The 22,007-nt window shown below is 40.8% G+C and overlaps 1 protein-coding gene across 1 annotated transcript in view; it reads right to left on the reverse strand.

Moving 5' to 3' along the window:
• Positions 1–22,007, reverse strand: part of C1QTNF7 (C1q and TNF related 7) — a 44,226-nt gene that overhangs the window by 12,675 nt on the left and 9,544 nt on the right. The window contains exon 2 of the mRNA XM_087724632.1: positions 4,627–4,872. Within this exon, the coding sequence (XP_087580758.1) occupies positions 4,627–4,872 (246 nt within the window). The remainder of the gene's footprint in view (positions 1–4,626; positions 4,873–22,007) is intronic.

The following is a 22,007-nucleotide window of genomic DNA, read 5'->3' on the forward strand; positions in this document are numbered from 1 at the left end:
AAGAATGGGTCGCACACGTGTATGCCTTGCCAGGAATCCAGACCGGTACCACCTGTTGTACCCACATGAATGTGGGGTCCCTACAGCACCCTGGACACAAATGCATATAGATTTTGCAGGGGCATTTCAGAGACAAACATTCCTCATCGTGGTAGATGCCTATTCTAAGTGGCTCAAAGTAGCAATTATGACCAGTACCACAGCCAAAGCGGTTATCAGGGTTTTGAGGAAACTTTTTTCCACACATGGCCTGCCAGACATTGTAGTGTCAGACAATGGCCCACAATTCACAGCAAATCAATTTGAGATTTTCTTAACGGAGCAAGGAATCCGCCATGCCTTGTCTGAACCGGGGCATCCGGCTACCAATGGTCAAGCAGAAAGGATGGTGAGATCTACCAAGGTAACACTAGCAAGAATGGACCCCGGGGATTGGCAAGCAAAAATCGATAAACTACTATTAGCATAACACATTACACCAAGTGCCACCACACATACAAGTCCAGTAGAACTTTTAATGGGCAGGAAAATAAGATCACAGCTGGATAGACTTCACCCGCTCTACAAAGCAGAGACACCCGTGGACTCAACCAGTAAATGTTGGTCATTTAGTGTGGGCAATCTAGTATATAGCCAAATTACACTACATGGGTGCCAACCAAATCACAGGCCCCTGATCCTACCAAGTAGAATTAGAGGAGGGTAAGAGCTGTACTCTGGGGATGATTAAGCCATAATTACAGACAACAAGCAGAAACAGAAACGGCGCTAACAACTAGGGACACTGCAAACCAATTCAACCACACACCAATACTAGTCTCAAGCCAGGAGGAGACACGCAAACACTTATCTGGTGAACCAGGGGTCCAGTGAAGGATCTCTGAATATCCAGGTGTCCAGCAAGGGGTCTTGGAAGAAGTCAGGCCGAACGGAACCGGCCATGCCGCAATAGGACTTTGAGGCAGTTCCACAGAAGGTGGAGGGAGTGGCAAAAGACCTGCCTACTCAGACCACTGCTGTCAATATGAATGAGCATCATAGGTCCAGCTGCACACACCGTAGCCCCGCCTATCTACATGACTATGTGCCTTGAATGAAAATGATTGGGTAACGCATACCATATTTTTTGGAGTATAAGACGCACCCTTTTTCCTCAAAAAAAGAGGGTGAAAACATGGGTGCGTCTTATACATTGAATACAGCATTTTTTGGCCTCCTGAAAACCCACCCCTTTGCAAAAATGGCCATGCATAGCTTTAGAAGGCCTTCAGAGTGCACCTGGGGGTTAGGGAGGGCAAAAATGAGCAAAAAATGGGCCATTTTTTGCTCATGTTTGCCTCCACCCAGCCCCAAGAAGCACTCTACAAGCCTCTTAAAGGCTATGCATGCTTTTTTTTTTTTTTTTGACAAAAAACGGGCCTGTTTTCAGAAAAATGAGCCATTTTTGGGAGATCTGAAGAGTGCAAAAACTTTTTTTTAAATTTGCCTCTTCAAAATCTTGGTGCGTCTTATACTCCAAAAAATACGATTGTTCAGGAGCGGAGGGGTATTGAATATACAATTAGGAGTGAAGCCGACGTAAGGCTTCACTCATTGGTCCATTTCTCCGGTGGGAGAAATGAACGCGTGTCACTGACTGAAGTGCCAAACAGTTCCCTGTTAAAGGGAGCTGCCGCGGCACAGGTTTTTTTGGTTTGTTTGTTTCTGGAGCTGAAATAAAGGATATTTCCCTAAACTGAGCCTTCTGCCTCTTCACTCATACCCCCTATCTAACACCAGGAAGGCACAAGGGGAGGGGGAGAGGATGGCAGTGCTGCTTGTGGCTGTGGCTTTCCCATGCGGGGCAGTGATGGAAGCTGTCCCGGTGAAAGGGACGTGCCTGTGGGCTGTGGGGCCAGTGGGGAGAGAGCTGGCAAGCGGGCCATAGAAGCAGCAGAGGTGCTTGTGGTGGGTGTGGTGCTACTAGATGCTGAACTACAACAACTTCATGGTGGCCACCAGGACCAAAATGCAGTCAGTCTTAAATCTGGCCTGCGGGGCCACCCTGGAGACAACAAGAGGCTGGCCCCTGCCAGCTTGGCCCTGGTCCACACCACCCTGGCCAAGTGCTCCCCCTGGGTGTGCACACAGAGGCAGCAAGCACACAGGGGGCTGGCATTCCCAGTGACTGTCTTGCCTCCCAGACTAATTGCATTCTGAATGCTTCCCTTTCATCAGGGACACCAGTTCCCATGCGCTCAACGCCTCCTGTGTGTGCACCCAGGGGGAGTGCATGGCTGGGCTAGGGTGGGCCTGGGCTGAGACGGTGGGGGCCCACCCTTCACTGTCTCCAGGGTGGCCCTGCGGGCCAGATCTAATCATATAGCAGGCTGGATCTGGCCTGCAGAACTTGAGTTTGACATGTCTGTTTTAAATCTAGATCATATGGGCACAGGATATCTGAGGAATTGTCTTACTCCATTGCTATTAGCTCACCCAACTCACCCTAGTGGAAGAGGGTGCTACAGATCCCATCTGCCAAGGAAGTCTGCCATGTGGAACTAAGGAGAAGAGCCTTTTCAGCTATAGCCCTGACCCTGCTGAATACTCTGCCACTCTAAATGAGAATTTTGCTCCCACCATTTTGGTCTTCCAGAAGGGCATTAAAACTTGATTTTGTTGGTTGGTTTGGAGTCCTGGGGTGGGGCACTTACAACTGTAGGTGGTTGGCGATGTAAGAAGACCCCATTTCTCTACTATTGGTTCCTGTACTATTGGTTCCTGTTTGTTTACATAGTTTTAAAAAATTTAAGCCACCTGGTATTTAGTAGATTTTTTAGTAGATTTTAATAAGACTTATAGGCCGCCCTTCTCCCTGAGGGGACTCAGGGCGGCTTACAATCACAAAGGGAAGGGTGTGCGGTAACAAGAGACAAACAATAAGTGGCCAAAATAAAATGGTAAACCACAACATGCATTCAACAATCAACACTCGGGCGGGTAAATTGGAAACCTATCCCCAGGCCTGCTGGGAGAGCCAGGTCTTGAGGGCTGTGCGGAAGGTCTGGATGGTGGTGAGGGTACAAATCTCAACAGGGAGATCGTTCCACAGGGTCGGAGCTGCAACAGAAAAGGCTCTCCTCCATGTAGTCGCCAGTCGACATTGACTGGCGGATGGAATCCGGAGGAGGCCCAGCCTGTGTGATCTAATCGGTCAGAGGGAGGTAATCGGCAAGTATCCAGATCCACTACCATGGAGTGCTTTAAAGGTGGTCATCAGTACCCTGAAGCGCACCCGGAGACCAACAGGTAGCCAGTGCAGCTCGCGGAGGATGGGTGTAATGTGGGCGAACCGCGGTGCGCCCACTATCACTCGCGCGGCCACATTCTGGACTAACTGCAGTCACTGGATGCTCTTCAAGGGCAACCCCATGTAGAGCCCATTGCAGTATCATCGAAAAGATGGGTGGCATATAATTTTAATAAATAAAAAGAATCCATTTGCTGGCTGGCTGAAAATATAAATAGGAACTTCATCATTAGAAGCATACAAATCCTCATATCCACTACTTTTAACACCAGTTACTCTGTCGATATCAATATTACGCAATATTTTGCAATATTATTGTAAAAGGGAATAAAGAGCTTGTCAAGATTTAAAAGGAATTTTTAGCATCAATTTGATAGCTTTCAACTGGGGTGGATTACAAGTTCATTCTTCTCTGGAGATCATGAGTAGTACACCTTTAAAAGGAGGCATGTCAACAGGACTGTCATGATTATTATTTTGTAGCCACTTGGCTGCACTAACTGTAGATAATCTTACTGTTCAGCAGTTCAAGGTTTAGAAAAACTGAAGGTCTTATTTGGACTAAAGCCTGTTTTGGTACTGTATATACTCAAGTATAAGCCTAGTTTTTCAGCCCACTTTTTGAGCTGAAAAAAGCCGCCTCGGCTTATACTCGAGTCAGTGAAAAATTTGCCCGAAATGGAGGAGAAAAAGGGGCGGGGCCATGCCGCTGGGTGACGCTCGTGAATGGCCCAGCGCCCCTGAGTTTGCCCTCCCTCTGTGTCAGTTTGCCGCGCAGCGTGCACCGCACCATCCCCCCTCCTCACGTTCTAATGTAATGCAGGGCTGTCTTACGATTCCCCTTCCTCCCCCTCCTGCCGCTCTGCAACGATGTCCCACCTCCTCCTTGTTATGGCAAGCAGCCACATAGCGATGTCCCACCTCCTCTGGTACAGTGATCCAATGATAGGAATCACTGTGCCGTGTGTCATAGGAGGCGGGACATCATCATCACTGCGGGACATCAGCATCATGAGGTGAGTGAAATATTTCATTGAATACACCGGTATTGTGTGATAATAATTTGTTATGCAGAGCAAATTTTTACAATGGCTACTATATATTTAATGGGCACAGGCAGGCTGTATATGTTATTCAATGGGCAATGGCATTATTGGTATCTATTTTTATTTTTGAAATTTATCGGTAGCTGCTGCATTTCCCACCCTAGGCTTATACTCGAGTCAATAACTTTTCCAGTTTTTTGTGGTAAAATTAGGTGCCTCGGCTTATATTCGGGTCGGCCTATGCTCGAGTATATACGGTAAGTTTTTTTAAAAGGTTTGAATATTCAGTACCTGCATTTCCTTTCTCACCCTTTTCTCCCTTTTTGCCTTCTCGTCCATCTCGTCCTGGGATCCCAATCCGGCCGTGTGGTCCAGGTGAGCCATGGTTTCCAGGAGGACCTGGGAGTCCAGGTAACCCAGGTATACTACAAACATATTTTGTGGAGTAGTTTTCTCCTTTCATCTGGCTTTGGAGAGGTTGGCCATTGATATAGAAAGCAAAACCTGTTATACAGAGCAGCACAAACATCTCTGGTACTGGGGAAAAAAGAAAAATGCTGATATGAAAATAGTAAAACAATAGTAAAAAAAACCCCATCTTATTTAAATTAATTGTTAAGATTAATATACAGCATAATCTTTCCCACTAGACATGGTAAAAAGTTAATTTGGAAGCTATGAGAGCATAATCAAAGCTCCAATTGTTTTATAATGTACCACATGTTGCAATGGGCATAAAAAGAGCAGAGCTTAATCAAACTCTCATGATTGTCATCTTGGGTTGTTTTTTTTACCACTCTGTGGCCACCCATAATCACTTACCAAAAGTACAATTTCCCATATATACTGTATCTTAAATTAATCTTAAATTACAATGTCTTCAAGATGTTTGCTTCTATTTGTAAAAGAAAGTATGAATGAATGGAGTAAATCAATCTCCAAGTAATTTTTTTTTTACTAAATAAGATTTCACTGACCCATCTTTCCCACAACTTCTGCATAGTGAAGAAAATAATTCTTAAGCAATATACAATATGTGTAAGGTAAATAAAATATATAAAATATAAAATATTCTAAAAACTAATTATATACGCTTGCATGAAGTATACCTAAAATACAATTTTAGCCATCAACTTGAGCAACATACTTTTTTATAATAGTCTAATGTTTTTTTTAAAGTACTTTTCATGTTAAAAAAAATTATTTATAAACTTATATTAAACATCCATTCTTGAAACTATTACACCCCTCCAGCAATTTGTAGAAAAAAGTAGCTGATGGCAGTCATTGCTGTTGGTTTTAATATTCTATAGGTCTCAGGTGGAAATGATATGTAAAGAGCAACATAGAAGGGAATAAATAAATATATTCAGGGCTGTAAATATTCAAACAAATGCTATTAAACCTGAACATTTCTCAAAAATGTAATTTTGAAAGTAAATCTCAAGATGTAATACATTGGTGTAATTTAGAATTGTGAATTAATTCTAAGGCTGAGTTTGGAACCTATTTTTCCCTGTCATACATTTTATGAGCCAGGGTGGCGCAGTGGTTAAATGCAGCACTGCAGGCTACTGCTAGATCAGCAGTTCAGCGGTTCAAATCTCACCGGCTCAGGGTTGACTCAGCCTTCCATCCTTCTGAGGTGGGTAAAATGAGGACCCAGATTGTTGGGGGCAATATGCTGACTCTCTGTAAACCGCTTAGAGAGGGCTGAAAGCCCTATGAAGCGGTATATAAGTCTACTGCTATACTTTTCAGTTTAATACCTTTTTATTGGTTCCCATACCCTTGGGTATTTTTGTTTAAGAACTATTACTTTTTATTGCTTTAAATCAGGGGTAGTCAACCTTTTTATACCTACCGGCCACTTTTGTATCACTGTTAGTAGTAAAATTTTCTAACCATCCACAGGTTCCATAGTAATGGTGATTTTATGAAAACCTAATGAAAATGTTTAAATAATGCTATGAATTTTTTTTTAAGTCAATTAAATTTAAAAAAAGGAAAGTTTCAAGTTTCAAGTTTAATTTTATTTATACGCCGCCCAATCCCGAAGGACTCCGGGCAGAAAGCACTTCAGTATTGGACAAAACCCCTACCGCCCACCATGAAAGCTGGAACGCCCACTAGTGGGCGGTAGGGACCAGGTTGACTACCACTGCTTTAAATTATGTAGGGTTAGAACTTCATCTCTGTGATCTTCTGACATCTCATGTGAAAATCTTTTGGTTTTCATGGATATTACTTAGGGATGTTAAAAGCACAGGGCCGGTGTGATGACTTTTGTGTGAATTATGGAAGGTGACAATGGTGCAGAGAACCCCTGGTGAAGACTTAGGAGACTGGCAAACATGAAAGTTAAAAATATCAGAAACCAAAAATGTTTGCTCTATGAGCAAGATGTCTGTAGCATTGAAACTGGTCTTACTGTACACTTAATGCTGTGTTTTATAAAGTTGTGCCATTAATCCAGTTCACTGACCTAATTTATGTGGAAAATGAATGAAATGCAATGATCAGCAACCAAAGAATAGTCATTCCCTCCAGGGCACCCCTCTTAGTTTTGTTGTACAGGAAGTCCTTATTCAGTGACTAAAACTGGGATTGGCAACTTGGTCATTAATTGTAGTGGCTACTAAGTGAAACTACACTTATGTTGATGACCTTACTTCAGCTTTCCTTTGTTTTATGGACCTACAATGGTTGTAAATATGAGATTGGTCATGAAGATACTTTTTCATCTCTGTCGTAACTGTGAACAATCACTAAATAAGGTAATTGCTAAATGAGTTGCTGTTAATCTCTGTAAAAATTGAGAGACACCTTCAGTTGATGGATTGATCCAAGAGTGGAAGAATTGAGGATTTTGTTTCTGCAGCACAGAAACAAAATAGAATATTGGACAAGATGGATCCATTGTCATCTGCTATATTCTATTCCAACCTGAAATAATTTGCCTGCTGGAAATCGAGACAAATGTACCTCTTCTTGGAATACTGCTGCCTATTCTTAACTTACACGGTGCTGCCTTGGAACACCACCTTCAACCAAACCTCTAGCCTCTGCTTGCCTTCTCTGAAGTATCTTCTGTGGTTGTGCAGTGCACTTTCAGTTTTACTTGGCCTCAATGGGCAGAACAATTTGTAAGTTTGCCAAAGCTTCATGGCTGTTTGCCTAGATTTGTTGATGATGCTATGTTGTTGGATTGTTTTCATTTCTTTTCATTCTATCAAATGGTATTAAAGTGATTATTCATCCCTGTTCCAAATGTTATTCAAGGATACACATTAATTGAACCAACATAATCTGCCAACAACCCAATTGCAATAACTTAAGGCTTCAAAAAGAGCCGAGGTGGCGCAGTGGTTAAATGCAGCACTGCAGGCTACTGCTAGATCAGCAGTTCAGCGGTTCAAATCTCACCGGCTCAGGGTTGACTCAGCCTTCCATCCTTCCGAGGTGGGTAAAATGAGGACCCAGATTGTTGGGGGCAATATGCTGACTCTCTGTAAACCGCTTAGAGAGGGCTGAAAGCCCTATGAAGCGGTATATAAGTCTACTGCTATTGCTATATTCATCTTAGACCAGGGGTGTCCAAACTTTTTGCAAGGAGGCCCAGATTTGGTGAGGTGAAAATATGTGGGGCTGACCATTCAGCCTGATATTCTTTGAACCATTAACATTAATGTGCGGTGAAGGAAAAAACCCCAGCCAGCGGGGATGAGTGACAGGCTGAGCCGGCGGGGAGAAGAGGCTGTGGGCCACTCAAAACTTGAAAATGGGCCGCAATTGGCCCCCGGGCCAGACTTTGGACATGCCTGTCTTAGACAATAGATAGAAAGCCACAAGAGGAATAAATTAAACCAGACTTTCAGTGGGTCTTTGTTTTGACACACACACGGAAATGCAACCCTTTGCAATTGCCCTGTGAGGCAACACAGAACACAGAACATAGAATAATTCAGTTGGAAGGGACGTTGGAGATCTTCTACTGCAACCCCTTGCCCAGGAGACCCCATATTACTCCAGCATTTTTTTGAGCTTGATGGGATCATAGAAAGAATAACAGAATAACAAAACAGAATAACAGACTTGGAAGAGACCCTGGAGGTCTTCCTGTTCAACCCGGCCCCCCAAGCAGGAGATGCTATACCATTTCAGACAAATGGCTGTCCAACCTCTTCTTGAAAATCTTCAGTGAAGAAGCACCCATCACTTCTGGACACAAGCCATTCCACTAGGTACGGTAATTGTTCTCATTGTCAGGAAATTTCTCCTTAGTTCTAGGTTGCTTGTCCCTTGATTAGTTTCCATCCATTGTTTCTTGTCTTTCCATCAGGCGCTTTGGAAAATAGGTTGACCCATTCTTCTTTTTGATAGCCCCTCAAATATTTGAAAACTGCTATCGTGTAACCTTAGTCCTTTTTTCACTAGACTAGACATACCAAATTCCTGCAACTCTTCTTCATATGTTTAAGCCTCCATCCACATAATTATCATGGTTGCTCTTCTCCGCATTCTTTCTAGAATCTCAAGCTCTCAACCACAGGTGGTATTCAGCAGGTTCTGACCAGTTCTGGAGAACCAGTAGCAGAAATTTTGAGTAGTTCGGAAAACCGGTAAATACCACTTCTGACTGACCTCATCCCCATCTATTCTGTCTCTCGAGTTCCAGCTGATCAGGAGGGAATGGGGATTTTACTGTATCCTTCCCAGGGTTGGGTTTCAAAAAAATTTACTACCAATTCTGTGGGCATGACCTATTTTGTGGGCATGGCTTGGCAGTCATGTGACCAGGTGGGCATGGCCAACTTGTAAATGTGCTAACAAGCTGCTAACAAAGAAACCTGTCTGAGGCTCATTCCACATTCCTGCTACATAGAGATAATGAGATAATGAGCCTATAGAAAGTTTGGCTCCATTCACACAAGCAGGGAATCATCCAAACACAAAACCCATATTGCACAAACCCCAAAACTTCAAAAACATAGAACCATATAAGAATCCTTCCTTTTATCCAGTTTGTTGTTCAGCTGACCCAGAAACGAACTGCTGAATGTCATTTTGCAAACCTCCTTCTGAGCAATTTAAATCAGGAGTTTCCAAAGTTTGCAGCATTAAGACTTGTGGACTTTGGGGCAGGGATGATGTCGCTACGATACGACATGCAATCTTGAAGGCCCAGGATTGCTGTCAATGGTCCTTTTTGGACCTAAACCATCCTGTAGAGCTGGTGATAGAGAAGGGCACTCTTGCTGATCTTAGGGTCATTGCAAACCCCTGATCGATCCAGGAGAAGCTCTTTTTTCCAGCTACAAGAGAAGCAGCCATTGCAGCTGCAGAAGATTGGGACAGACCCCTGAAACAGAGGCAGAACAGGAGAGAGAGAGTGTGTCTGAAATGGTGAGAAAAAATTTACTATTAGAGAAGAGAACACCCCAAAAGACTTAGAGTTAAATTAAAATTGAAGACAGAAGAAAGTAAGCGACGAATTAAGCCCGGATTAAAACTATTGTGTTATATCTTTCACTTTAATTTCGTTTCTTTCTATGGATGGAATTTTTACAAATGCCTCTTACTTTTAAATTGGACTGGTCTTTTTTCCCTTCTTCTTCTATTTTTATCCATTTTTTATATTTGTAGATTAAAATTCTCTTTCCTCTCAAGGCTCGGCTGGATCATGACTTCTAAGCTTTTTTTCTCTCTCTCTTCTTGAGTTCGGAGATTAAAGAGAGAGGTAAAAGCAGAGAAAAAAGAAGTAATTCTGTCACCTAGAGGCTGGAGGCTTGGTAACATCTGATATTACAAGGCTATTAAGCACATTTTGTTTATACAGGTGCTCTTTTGGAGTAAAGAGACTTGAAAGATTACACTGAATTTGTTTGAAACCTAGCAAAAAGCCTTGGATGTCTTAGTGGCAGTGTTTACAACCTGAAAAAATGGTACAACATGAAGAAGAAAAGGAATTAACATTACAAATAATTACATATTGAATTACAAATTCAAAAAGTTCTAATAAGCACAGACAGAACTGATAAGAGAATTGAGATTATAGAACAAAATACTGCAATAATGGAGGGAAGAGTTGAGAATATTTACAAAACAATGATGAAACTTGAGGAAAGAATTCAAAAAACTACAGAGAAATATGAACAAAGTGATAAGAAAATTGTTGACACTGACAGCAAACCAAGTGTGAAGAGAAATGATATGTGTGAGAGGGCTTCCGGGGAGTGGCCTGTCGCCGGTCGGCAGCTTAACAGAGCTGCCCCCAGAATTCAGGATCGTTATCTACTCAATATCAAGAAGATAACTCTTTTTTTCAGACAAGAAAAAAGCAGTGAGGAATCTCAGCTGGTAAGAATCTTCTTTGAAGTTCACAGTTTGTTTCTTTGTGAGCTGTGGACGGAGGGGGAGAATCAACCCAAAGCTGAGTCATTCAACTCCGACCTGAACTTCGCAGCTGTTATTCACAGCACGAGACAGGATCCCCTCCCCCTCAGGACAATCTTTAGAAAAGAGACTATTAAAAGTCAATACGAGCAAAGACCAACTTGTGAACTTTAAAATCTTTTCTCTATCTGAAATACCAGCTTCAATGTTATAAAAACCTCTTTTGCTTAATTGTCTTCAAAATGGCGTTGACAGCTTCTGCATCTGTTATCTCCGGCTTCCTGCTACAGAGGTAAAGAAATAATCTCTTATAATTTAATTAGAGCTACTCCCTTAAAGCTTTCAAGACTCTTTGTTGACTCAGACACATTCCAAACATTCTAAACGGACTTTCTCTTTTGAAATCCTCCGTAAAACCCCTTGGAAGGGAAAAAAAAAAAAAAAAGAAGGGGAAAAAGGGAAAAAAGGGGGGGGAGGAATTTCTTTTTCTCCACATAGCACAGTGGATTAGTAATTTAGAATAAATAATTAAAACCAAAATATAATGGCATCCAAATCAACCTCTGTTAAATTACCTCCGAAAACGTCTCCCATACCTGGCACAAAGTTGCAGCCCCCACCATCTATGCCCCCTAGTGGAGATGTACTAACAAAAGAATTTTTTCTGGAAATGTTCAAAGAATCCAGAGAACAGAACTTTGAAATGTTTAAAGAATTCAGAGAACAGAATCTAGAAATGATTAAAGATTTCAAAGATGAAATAAGGAATGAGATGGAAGTTCTATATGACAAATTCGATACCAGGGTCACTAAAATGAATGATAATATGATGGGAATTGTAAATGTGATAACAGAATATATTTCTGGAATGGAAGATAATTTAGAAACTCTCAATGAAGCTAAAACTAACCTGATATCCAAAACTGAAGTGGTGGAACAAAAAATTGATAATGCTGAAAAACAAATTATTATGATACAGTACAAGCAGATGGAGCTTGCATTAAGAGTGAGGGGGCTGCGTGAAGAAAAGCAGGAGAACTTAAAGCAAATGTTTTCTGAAGCTTTTGACCGTCTGGTGGGAAAACCGGGATCCAATTTTGATTGGCAGATTGACAGGATTTTTCGTGTTAACTCATGGGCGGCAAAACAAAGGCAACTTCCCCGAGACGTGGTAATATACTTTGTTACAAGAGAATCTAGAAATATGATACTACAAGAGTCCTACAATACTAAGCTTCAAATTGGTGGACAGGACCTGATTGTTCTGAAAGAAATACCGCCTCAGATGCTAAGAGCCAGAAGAGATTATGCTTTTCTGGTGGAAGAGCTCAGAAGGCGCCAGATACAGTACAGATGGGATGCCCCATTCGGTATTATAGTTACAATGGACAAACAAAGATATCGTCTCAGCTCTGTATGGAAAGCTCGTGATTTCTATCATAAGATTCTGAAGATGGGATATCCTGAATCTTCGGGATATGGTGAAAAACCACGAGACGAACAAGATAAACAGCAAACCACACAACCATCAGATAAAATGTATCATCTCCCTCTTCCGGAAGGGCAAGGAGTCAAGGAAAAAAGATCCAACCGCAAGACCACCAGACAAACGGATAAACAAGCTACTATGCAACAATCTCAACAATCATTGGCCACTGACCAAGGAGCTACTGCAACAAGCTCAGAAGCTGTGGGAGGAGCCAAACCAAAGGTGAGACAGGCCTTGCGGGAGGCTCTAAAAAAGCTTCAGGCAACCAAAAATGACAACTAAGATTTTGACATGGAATGTTAACGGATTGAACTCTCCACAGAAAAGAAAGAAAATATTTCATTACCTTAAACAGTTTAAGAATGACATAATTTGCTTGCAAGAAACTCATATCAAATCAACCGATCAAAAATATTTGTTTAACCCCAAACTGGGCCAACATTTTGCGACCTCAGCCATGGAAAAGAAAAATGGCATAGTAGTATACTTAAGAAAAGACATTAAAGCTGAGCTAATTGAAGCAGATCCCTTTGGAAGATATATTGCATTAGATTTAATCTTAGAAGGGAAAAAGACGTTACTTTTGGGAATTTATGCTCCTAATCAACAACAAGATGGATTTTATAGAAATCTCCATGCTAAATTAGTACAGTGGGATTTTGAGTCTTGTATATTAATGGGTGACTGGAATGGCGTGATCGACACCAAAAGAGATAAGAAGACAGCTCGCCCGAACACCAAATTTCGAGCTAAGTTACCCAAACCCTTTTTTGACATGCTGGACGACTTTGAATTGCGAGACGCTTGGCGCGAGAGGCACGCAGAAGAATATGACTTTACCTTTTTTTCCAATAGACATCAATCTCTTTCAAGGATTGATTTTATACTAATTACAAATGATTTACTTTGTAGGGTGAAGAAGACAAAGATTATGGCGAGAGTTCTTTCAGACCATAATCCAGTCTGGATGGAATTGGGAAGGGTAGCCCAGGCAAGAAGGTCCTGGAGGTTGAATGAAAACTTATTTAGATATGAAAAGTATGTTAATGATTGTAAAAAATTGCTATCGGAATATTTTGTCTTCAATATGAACAAGGGTACATCTTTGGAATATGTATGGGATGCAAGCAAAGCGTATATGAGAGGAGTATTAATGAATATAAATAAAATACATAGATACAAACAAGGGCAAAAACGAAAAGAATTGGAAGAGGAAATTAAAGGGAAAGAGTCAGAATTAACATTGAATCCAGGAGATACAAAGATTAGGGAAACAATTGCTATATTAAAATCTCAGTTTGATATGCTGATCTCTGACCAGGTAGCTACTAGTTTATTATATGCTAAACATAATACTTTCTGCAATGCAAATAAACCCGGTAGGTGGTTGGCTTATCAGATTAGAAAAAAAAGGAAAGCTCGAAATGTAACCAAATTGTGTCACAGAGGGAAGGAAGTGTTTCAACAGGAAGAGATTCAAAAGGTATTTCGGGAATTTTTTACAGAGTTGTATAAAGGGGATAAAATTAAGGACGGAGATATAGACAAATACCTAGATAAAGAGAAAATCCCCCTACTCAGAGAAGAACATAGGCATAAGCTGAACCAACCTATAACCTCTGGGGAAATTTTGCAGGCAATTAAACAATTAAAGTTAGGGAAAGCACCAGGCACAGATGGTTTAACAGCTGTTTATTATAAATATCTACAGTTAGAAATGGTAGAACCCCTCAGAGAACTATTCAATAAAATTCAATCGGGAGGGAAAGTGCCTCCCTCGTGGAAGACTGCGTTCATATCGTTGATACCCAAAGAAGATCAAGACCTCACCCAACCAAAAAATTACAGACCTATTTCATTACTTAATGTAGATTATAAAATTTTTACTAAAATATTAGCAAATAGGCTAATGGGGGTAACTCAGCAACTGATACATACCGATCAAACTGGTTTTATACAGGGCAGACAGATGAAGGATAACGTTAGATTAATTATCAACGCTTTAGAATACCTGGGAAAGAACAATCAAATCCCGGCCGCATTCATATTTTTGGATGCAGAGAAAGCCTTTGATCGAGTTAATTGGCAATTCCTGCTGAAGACATTGCAAAAAATGCAGATAGGAGATGGCTTTTTACGGTCAATTGGTGCAATATATCAGCAGCAAACAGCCCAGATCATTGTCAATGGAAGTCTGACAGACTCCTTTCAAATTGAAAAAGGTACAAGACAGGGCTGTCCTCTGTCCCCATTATTGTTTATTATAACTTTGGAAATACTGTTGAATAAGATACGGGGCCTGGGCGGTCTAAAAGGGATCAAAATTAGACAGCAAGAATATAAAATTCGTGCATTTGCGGATGATCTGGTTATAATATTGCAACAACCGCAGGAATCTAGTAGGGTATTATTGAATACGATCAATCAATATGGTCAAGTCTCGGGATTTAAAATAAATCTAGGAAAAACCAAAATAATAGCTATAAATATGACTATCAAACAGAAGGAAGAACTGGGGGCGACGCTAAGATGTGAGGTAGTTAAAAAAGTTAAATATCTTGGAGTTAATATCTCAATCTCAAATGGGAAATTATACAAGTATAATTATGAATCACTTTGGCATAGTACACAGTTGGAGTTGAAAAGGTGGGAAAAACTGCATTTGTCCTTGCTGGGTAGAATAGCGGCAGTAAAAATGAACATTTTACCAAAATTTTTATTTCTTTTTCAAATGTTACCAATACTTAAAAGAGATGCGAATCTTTTAGAATGGCAGAAGGGTATCAACAAATTTGTGTGGGCAGGAAAGAAGCCGAGGGTAAAGATGAAAATAATGCAAGATGCACGTGAAAGAGGAGGATTGAAATTACCTAACTTAAAATTATACTATGACGCAGTGGCATTATCTGCAATTAGTGATTGGATTCATCTAACTAATGACAGAATTTTGAATATCGAGGGATATGATTTGTTATATGGTTGGCATGCTTACCTGTTATTTAACAAAAAAACGGATAAGAAATTTAAAAATCACATCTTAAGAAATGCTTTATTGCGGGTTTGGAAAAAATATCAACATAAACTAAATGATAAAGTGCCCATGTGGGCAATTCCTAGACATGCAATTGAAAATATGAATGTAGAACAAAAACACGATAGAACCACCTATAGACAACTTCTTATCTCAGAAAGAGGGGTGATGGAACTAAAATCTTTAGAGGTACTTAAAGAAGAGAAGGTAGTTCAAACGTGGTTTCAGTATGGTCAACTACAAGCTAGGTGGAAAACAGATCAAAAAACTGGCTTTGTAAAAGTTGAGGATAATTTGTTTAAACAAATAAAAGATCAAAGCTCAATGCATATAAAGAGGATATATAATGTATTAGTACAGATGGATTCTGAAACGGAACTGATTAAGGATTGTATGATAAAATGGGCTCAGAATGTCGAGGAACCAATAATGCTTGAAACATGGGAAAGAATCTGGGTAAGGAATGTGAAATTTACACAAGCACAAAACTTGAGAGAAAATTTTTATAAGATGTTTTATAGATGGCACCTAGATCCTAAAAAGCTTGCCTCTATGTATCCAAATGTTCAACCTAAATGTTGGAGATGTGGTTCTTGTGATGCTACATATTTTCATATATGGTGGACATGTCGTAATGTTAAGGCATTTTGGATAAAAATATGGTGGATCCTGCAAAACATCTTTAAAAGAAGGATAAAATTTACCCCCCAGCTGTTTTTACTGGGTATATGCATTGATTTTACAGTAGCAGAGACTAATTTGATCCTGTATTTAATAACGGCAGCAAGACTCTTGGTGGCGCAGTATTGGAAGAAGAAAGATTTACCCACAATTCAAGAATGGACTTTGAAAGTTATGAACTTAGCCGAAATGGCCAAAATCTCAGCATATCTCAAAGAACATTCAAACGAGAGATACAAAAGAGACTGGAAAAAGTGGATTGATTACATAAAAAGTAAATATGGGACTAAAAAACTCCAGATAGCTTATGCTTAGTATCGGTAATAACTTAAATTGTTTAAAATTTGGGTAACAGTAAGAAGCTGAGTTCAATGTAGAGATATCTTAGACTGTGATTGTTCAAAAATTATACCACGTATGGTCTTTGGGAAGTCGGGGGGAGGGAAGGGAGGTGGGGATTTAGGGGGAGGGGGGAGGGGGGAAATACAATATGTGTTAAATTCCATGATTGTATTTGTATACTGTGGCTTTTCAATGTTAGTGCGAAAATAGTACAAACCGAATATACTGGAAGGTAATAGATACCGAAGGAAAGAGTCGAGTGAAAGAAGAAGGAGGGTGGAGAGGGTGAGAGAGAGGAGGAGGAGAAGGGAGGGAGGGAATGGAGAGGGAGTGATAGGGTTAGAAAGAAGGGGAGGGGAAGTAGGCGTAGAGGGGTGTGTGAGAAGGAAGAATGAAAGTTGGAGGGGGTTGAAAGGGGTGTATGGCAGGCCAAGGTGGTATACTGGGTTTGTATTGTAGAGGGCATTTTCTATATAAATGAGGGCCGTGTTTAATATTCAATGTTATATGCCCTGATCAAGCACAGTGAATATGTGATTGTATAGAATAAAAAAAGATGTTGAGACTCTAGAAAAAGTGCACAGAAGAGCAACCAGGATGATTAGGGGACTGGAGACTAAAACATATGCAGAACAGTTACAGGTCTAGTGAAGAGAAGGACCAGGGGTGACAAGATAGCAGTGTCCCAATATTTGAGGGGCTGCCACAGAGAGGAGAGGGTCAAGCTATTTTCCAAAACACCTGAAGGCCAGACAAGGAATAATGGATGGAAAATGACAAAGAGAGATTCAAGCGAGAAGGAGCTTCTCAAGGAGAAATTTTCTGACAGCGAGAACAATCAACCAATGGAACAGCTTGCCTTTGTAATTTATGGGAGCTTCATCACTTGAGATTTCAAGAAAAGATTGGACTGCCATTTGTCAGAAATGGTGTAGGGTCTCCTTCTTGACTAGATGACCTATAAAGTCTCTCCACCTCTGTTAATCTGCTGGATGTCATATGAGAGAGGTTTTTCTTGCTTTGAATTGTCCCAGGGTTTAGCATCAAAGGTACAAAATATCATTATAATCATACCAAACCACTGAAATGAATAATATGAGGAAACTCTTTCAGCTACAAACAACTCTGCACCTTGATCAAAGGTATCCACAAGCAGGATGTGGCAAAACTAAGTAAAGATGAAAGTCACAAATGTCAATCTTTAGTAAAGCTCCTTCTTTAATATAAAGGCAGGGCTTCTATCTTCCCATCATGCTACCATCTTGATTTATTTTATAGCACACCCTCTGGACAATGTCTGTTCTATATGTTAAATTAAACCAATAAACAAAAAAGAATATTTAATCACCATAATTTCAGGTTGGAAATTTGTGAAGCTGGAGTTGCTCTTTCCATGTTGGGCTTTTCATCCCTGGCAAATAGTTTGAAGACTATGATTTATAAGTTTGTATCCTTACCAAAGGATTATTGTTAATGTATTTTAGCCTTATTCTCAAATGGTCAATGGAACAAAGGGGTCAGTATATTGCAAGAAAATATACCAAGAAAGGAATAAATTGGCCTGAGTAACTAGACTCCAGGGATTTAGATTTAGTCCAAAATAAAATCCAATTTCCTTCCAATCAGCTGCATTACAGGAACATCGAAACTTAGTTCTTGAATCAGTTTTGCCCATCCTCCAGGAAATACAAATGGACACAAAAAGTAGCTGATAAAGCAAAATTTCCACTCTAGAATTCATTACCAATAGCTAGAAAAACATTGAACGCACCTGCCCTATTCTATATGGATCTCAGAGGTATATTTACAAAAAAATATCAATCCTTGAAGGGATGCAAACAACATTGTTATGTAACACACACCCCATGCTTGATTTCTAACACTGTTATCAAATTAGAACTAGATCACATCTCAATTGAAGCCCAAGCAAGGTTATGGCATCTAAGATTGTTGCTAAACAAATCATTTGGGGGAACCTCATTGGTACATATGATTTTTATTTATAGTCTCCACTTATAGAAACTCTTTAGTCCATTCTATGCAATATTATGTTTATAGGGTTTCTTCCTTTTATATATTTATATATTGTGTATTGATAATGTACTGTATAAATTCTGTGACAATGGTTTTGGACCATTGATTGATTGATTGATTGATTGATAGTTAGACAGGCTATAGGAGTACCCATTTTGGTCGGGGTGAATAAAACCATTTAAATATTTTTAAGTAGAACCTGTAGTAAAACCTAACGACGCAAAGTGAGGGAGCGAAGCCATAGCCAAGTACTGGCGCTAAGGAGAAAGTGTGAGGAGAAGAGAAAAAAATCCTTCTTCTTCCGTAGCTGTTCAAGTGGATCGTCCCTCAGAATCCCACCTTCGTCGCCAGTGAAGAAGACTGAGCTGACAGATGAGGCGTCAGTCGGCTGAGGTAACTAGAACAGCTGTTTATTAATAGAAACGCTAGGGAGAGCAACTATGTATAAGTTCAGCACCCTGCCCTGCTTGACAGCTATTTATACAAGAGCTGTCAAGCAGAGCAGCCAATAGCACAACAGCAGAAACCCGCTTCCAGCCCGGTGCGTCTTAGCCAATAGGTGTGAGCCCTTGGTTGCTGGGCTGTCAGTTCTATGTCGAGAACTTGCGGCCAGTCGTAAGTCAAGGACCTAAGACCGGTCGCATATCGAGGACATAGCACCAGGGATAAGCCATTCCTTGAGGCCCCGGAGCTGCCGTCCACGTCAGCCAGGTCAGGGAACGAGCCATTCCCTGGCTTCGGCCTTTCCTTGGAGCCACTGCCCACTCGCTGTCCACCTCAGCCAGGTCGGGAAATGTCCCATTCCCTGGCTCCAGCCTTGCTCCGGAGCTGCTGCCCGCTCTTCCTTTGCCAGTCACAAATGCCCTTGACTCAGAGAAGAAAGGAATGTTGTTATGGCTAATCCTCCACCACTCCTTGTAATCCCCCCTCCTGTTTTCCCAGACACTAAATGTGGCAGCCCTGAAGTTCCAACAAAAAAGATGGCTTCCAGGGCCGACAGCCCACACATTATCCTTCTCCTGTAGTGGAGAGTCATGTTACCATTTACTTTAGTAGGAATCTATGGAGTAATCAGGGTTAGGAGAAAGAGAACAGGGATGAGCATACAGATTAGGCAGATGCTGAAACAATCAAAAACATTCATGAGACGAGATGGGGAAGGGAATAGCAGGCAGAATGTGGGAAGTTCAAGACTGAAAGCTGTCATTGGGAAAGGCAGTTTCCCCCTGTATTTATACACTGAAGGAAGCCAAGAACAGGAAACACCTATGTGTGCACAAACAAGCAAACTGGAGTTCATACAACAAACCATCTTGCTGCTGCCACGAAAGGGGGGGGGAGTTATGTTGTGGATTTTTAATGTTGTAAGCTTCCTGTCACTTGTATGTGAGTTGGGCATCCATATAAATTTGTTTAATAAATACATAAATAAAATCTATATGCAAAGTAAATGAATATTTTCGGGCATCTCCACGCTAAGCCGCTGGTTTTAGGAAGAGAGAGCAAAGGGTCATGATTCTTAGAAGAAGGTCTGGTATTATTTGTTCTATTTCAGTCCATCATCTAGACATTTTGCCAGGCATTCTTCTCTAACATATTCCTCTGAGCAGTCATGCACAATATTCATAAAAAGCAGATGGAAGTTCAAATGCAGCTTTATTGACTTTTTTGACCATACCTGCAGACCTCCCTTTTAAGCAGTAGCCCAGTCTCTAGAGTGCTAGACTTAATTCTCACTCTTCAAATTTCTCTAATTTTGAAGCACAATCTATTGTTCATTAGTCATTTAGTAAGCAATGGAATTTAAACTAATGTATTATAAAATGGCATGAAATTTGGCAATGTATACCAATGGTGGGTTGCTTTTACTGTCGCTACCGGTCACGCGTTCGCATGTTCTATTTGTGCATGCGCCTGACTTGCGCTGTGCGTGCCTGTGCAATCTACCGCCCTTGCAACAACCAGCCGCTTGTTGGGACTCGCGCAGGCACCGCACGCTGTGCGCATGTGTGCATTTTGCCGTTTGCCATAAAAACAGCTAAAGAGCGTGGGCGGGTGGGTGGGCCAAATGAGCCACTGTACCGCTATGCTCTCAACTGCTCCTGACTACTACCGGTATGGCCGTACCGGGCCATACCTGCTGCAATTCACCTCTGATACATACTTGAAAATGATATTTCACCATTCTTTAGAGGATTTACTAATGAAAAGCACCTCCCCCCCTTTTTTAATGTCTGGCAGTTGAGTTTCACCTGGTTACTTCAATGAATCAATTGGCTTATTAGGAAGTCTATTTAAAATTACTTTTACAAATCCTAACAGAACAAATGCTTTGGTCTGATATGAACTAGGATGAATCCTAGTCCTGTAGCTTCAATTTAATTTGTGGTACATCAGTATTCATTAGGCAAACCATGCCTACAATAAAAACTCCTTCCTAAATATGATTGGTCAATTGGCCCCATTTTGAAGTCTTTGGATTAAAATGATGAGAAATCTGGTTTTCAGAGGAAACCTCTGCAAACCCACATTCTCAATGGAGAGACTTACCACTGCTTCTCTCCTGTGTGTGTGAATGTATGCTTCTTCATATTTCTCTATGTAGTGGCACAACAGATGGACTTTGTGGGAATTGTTGCTTGGAGCTATATATGTGGACAAGGCAAAAAAAGCGGATAGCTATAAATTTAGAGAACATTGTAAGATAGTACTGTATTTATTTATTTTTTGCAATAGAAGACACATTGAAACAGTCTTCATTTTTTTCTATCTAGCATTTTGTCCCTCTTAGCCAAGTGTCTGTTTCTTTTGCACTGCCTTCACATTACTACATATATAGTAATATCCATATATGTATGGGGAAGTTATCAATGAACAATGCAATGAGGAGGTTGTTTCAGTTGATTGTTGGAGAGCCTGGCATGGATTTAGACTGGGAGGAAGAGAAAGGGTTTAGATTAAAGCGTTTCAACCAGAGGTGGGTTCCTACCAGTTCGCACCTATTCGGTAGAACCGGTTCGTCAAATCTACCGAACCGGTTAGAAGAGGTTCCACCAGTGGACCCGGAAAGCAGGCCACACCTACAGAAGAGGTTCCAAAAAATTTTGAAACCCACCACTGGTCCTTGGATATGATTATTCTACACTATCATGCTCATATTTCTAAAACTCAGTGCCTCTGTGAAAGGGAAGGATGGCTACTGCGTTTGTGGTGCAATCAGAACATTGTGTGTGTTGAAGTTGTTTTAACGCAAACCAAAGATGCTTTTTAAAAAACAAGTATACATCATATTCTTATGCATGCCAGTGCTGTGTGTGATGTAATTTAAGGTGGTTCTGACAAGTGTCGTCGGCATCTTCATATCCGGTCACATGGGCGGCAAGCCACTCCCATCCAGTCACATGGGTGGCAAGCCACTCCCACAAAGGAGGCCACACCCACAGAGTAGGTTCGAACAATTTTTGAAACCCACCACTGGTTTCAACCTTATATGAGTCACTGCTGTGCAGTTTATGGAGCAACCATAAACATTGTCTAAATAAATGAAAATAAAATAAAATGCTACATAGGCAACAAGATCATACCCCAGATATGGCCTGTTCAGTTTGGAGGCTCATTATTTTTCTCTCAGTACAGTCTAATTAGAGAAGGAATTCCAGATTAACCCTGAATTTATACAGCTCTGACAAGCATTCTTTT

This window comes from Thamnophis sirtalis, unplaced genomic scaffold (assembly GCF_051295495.1).
Source record: "Thamnophis sirtalis isolate CommonGarterSnake01/CBP01778 unplaced genomic scaffold, rThaSir2_p1.2 scaffold_10, whole genome shotgun sequence".
NCBI classification, from domain to species: Eukaryota; Metazoa; Chordata; class Lepidosauria; order Squamata; family Natricidae; genus Thamnophis; species Thamnophis sirtalis.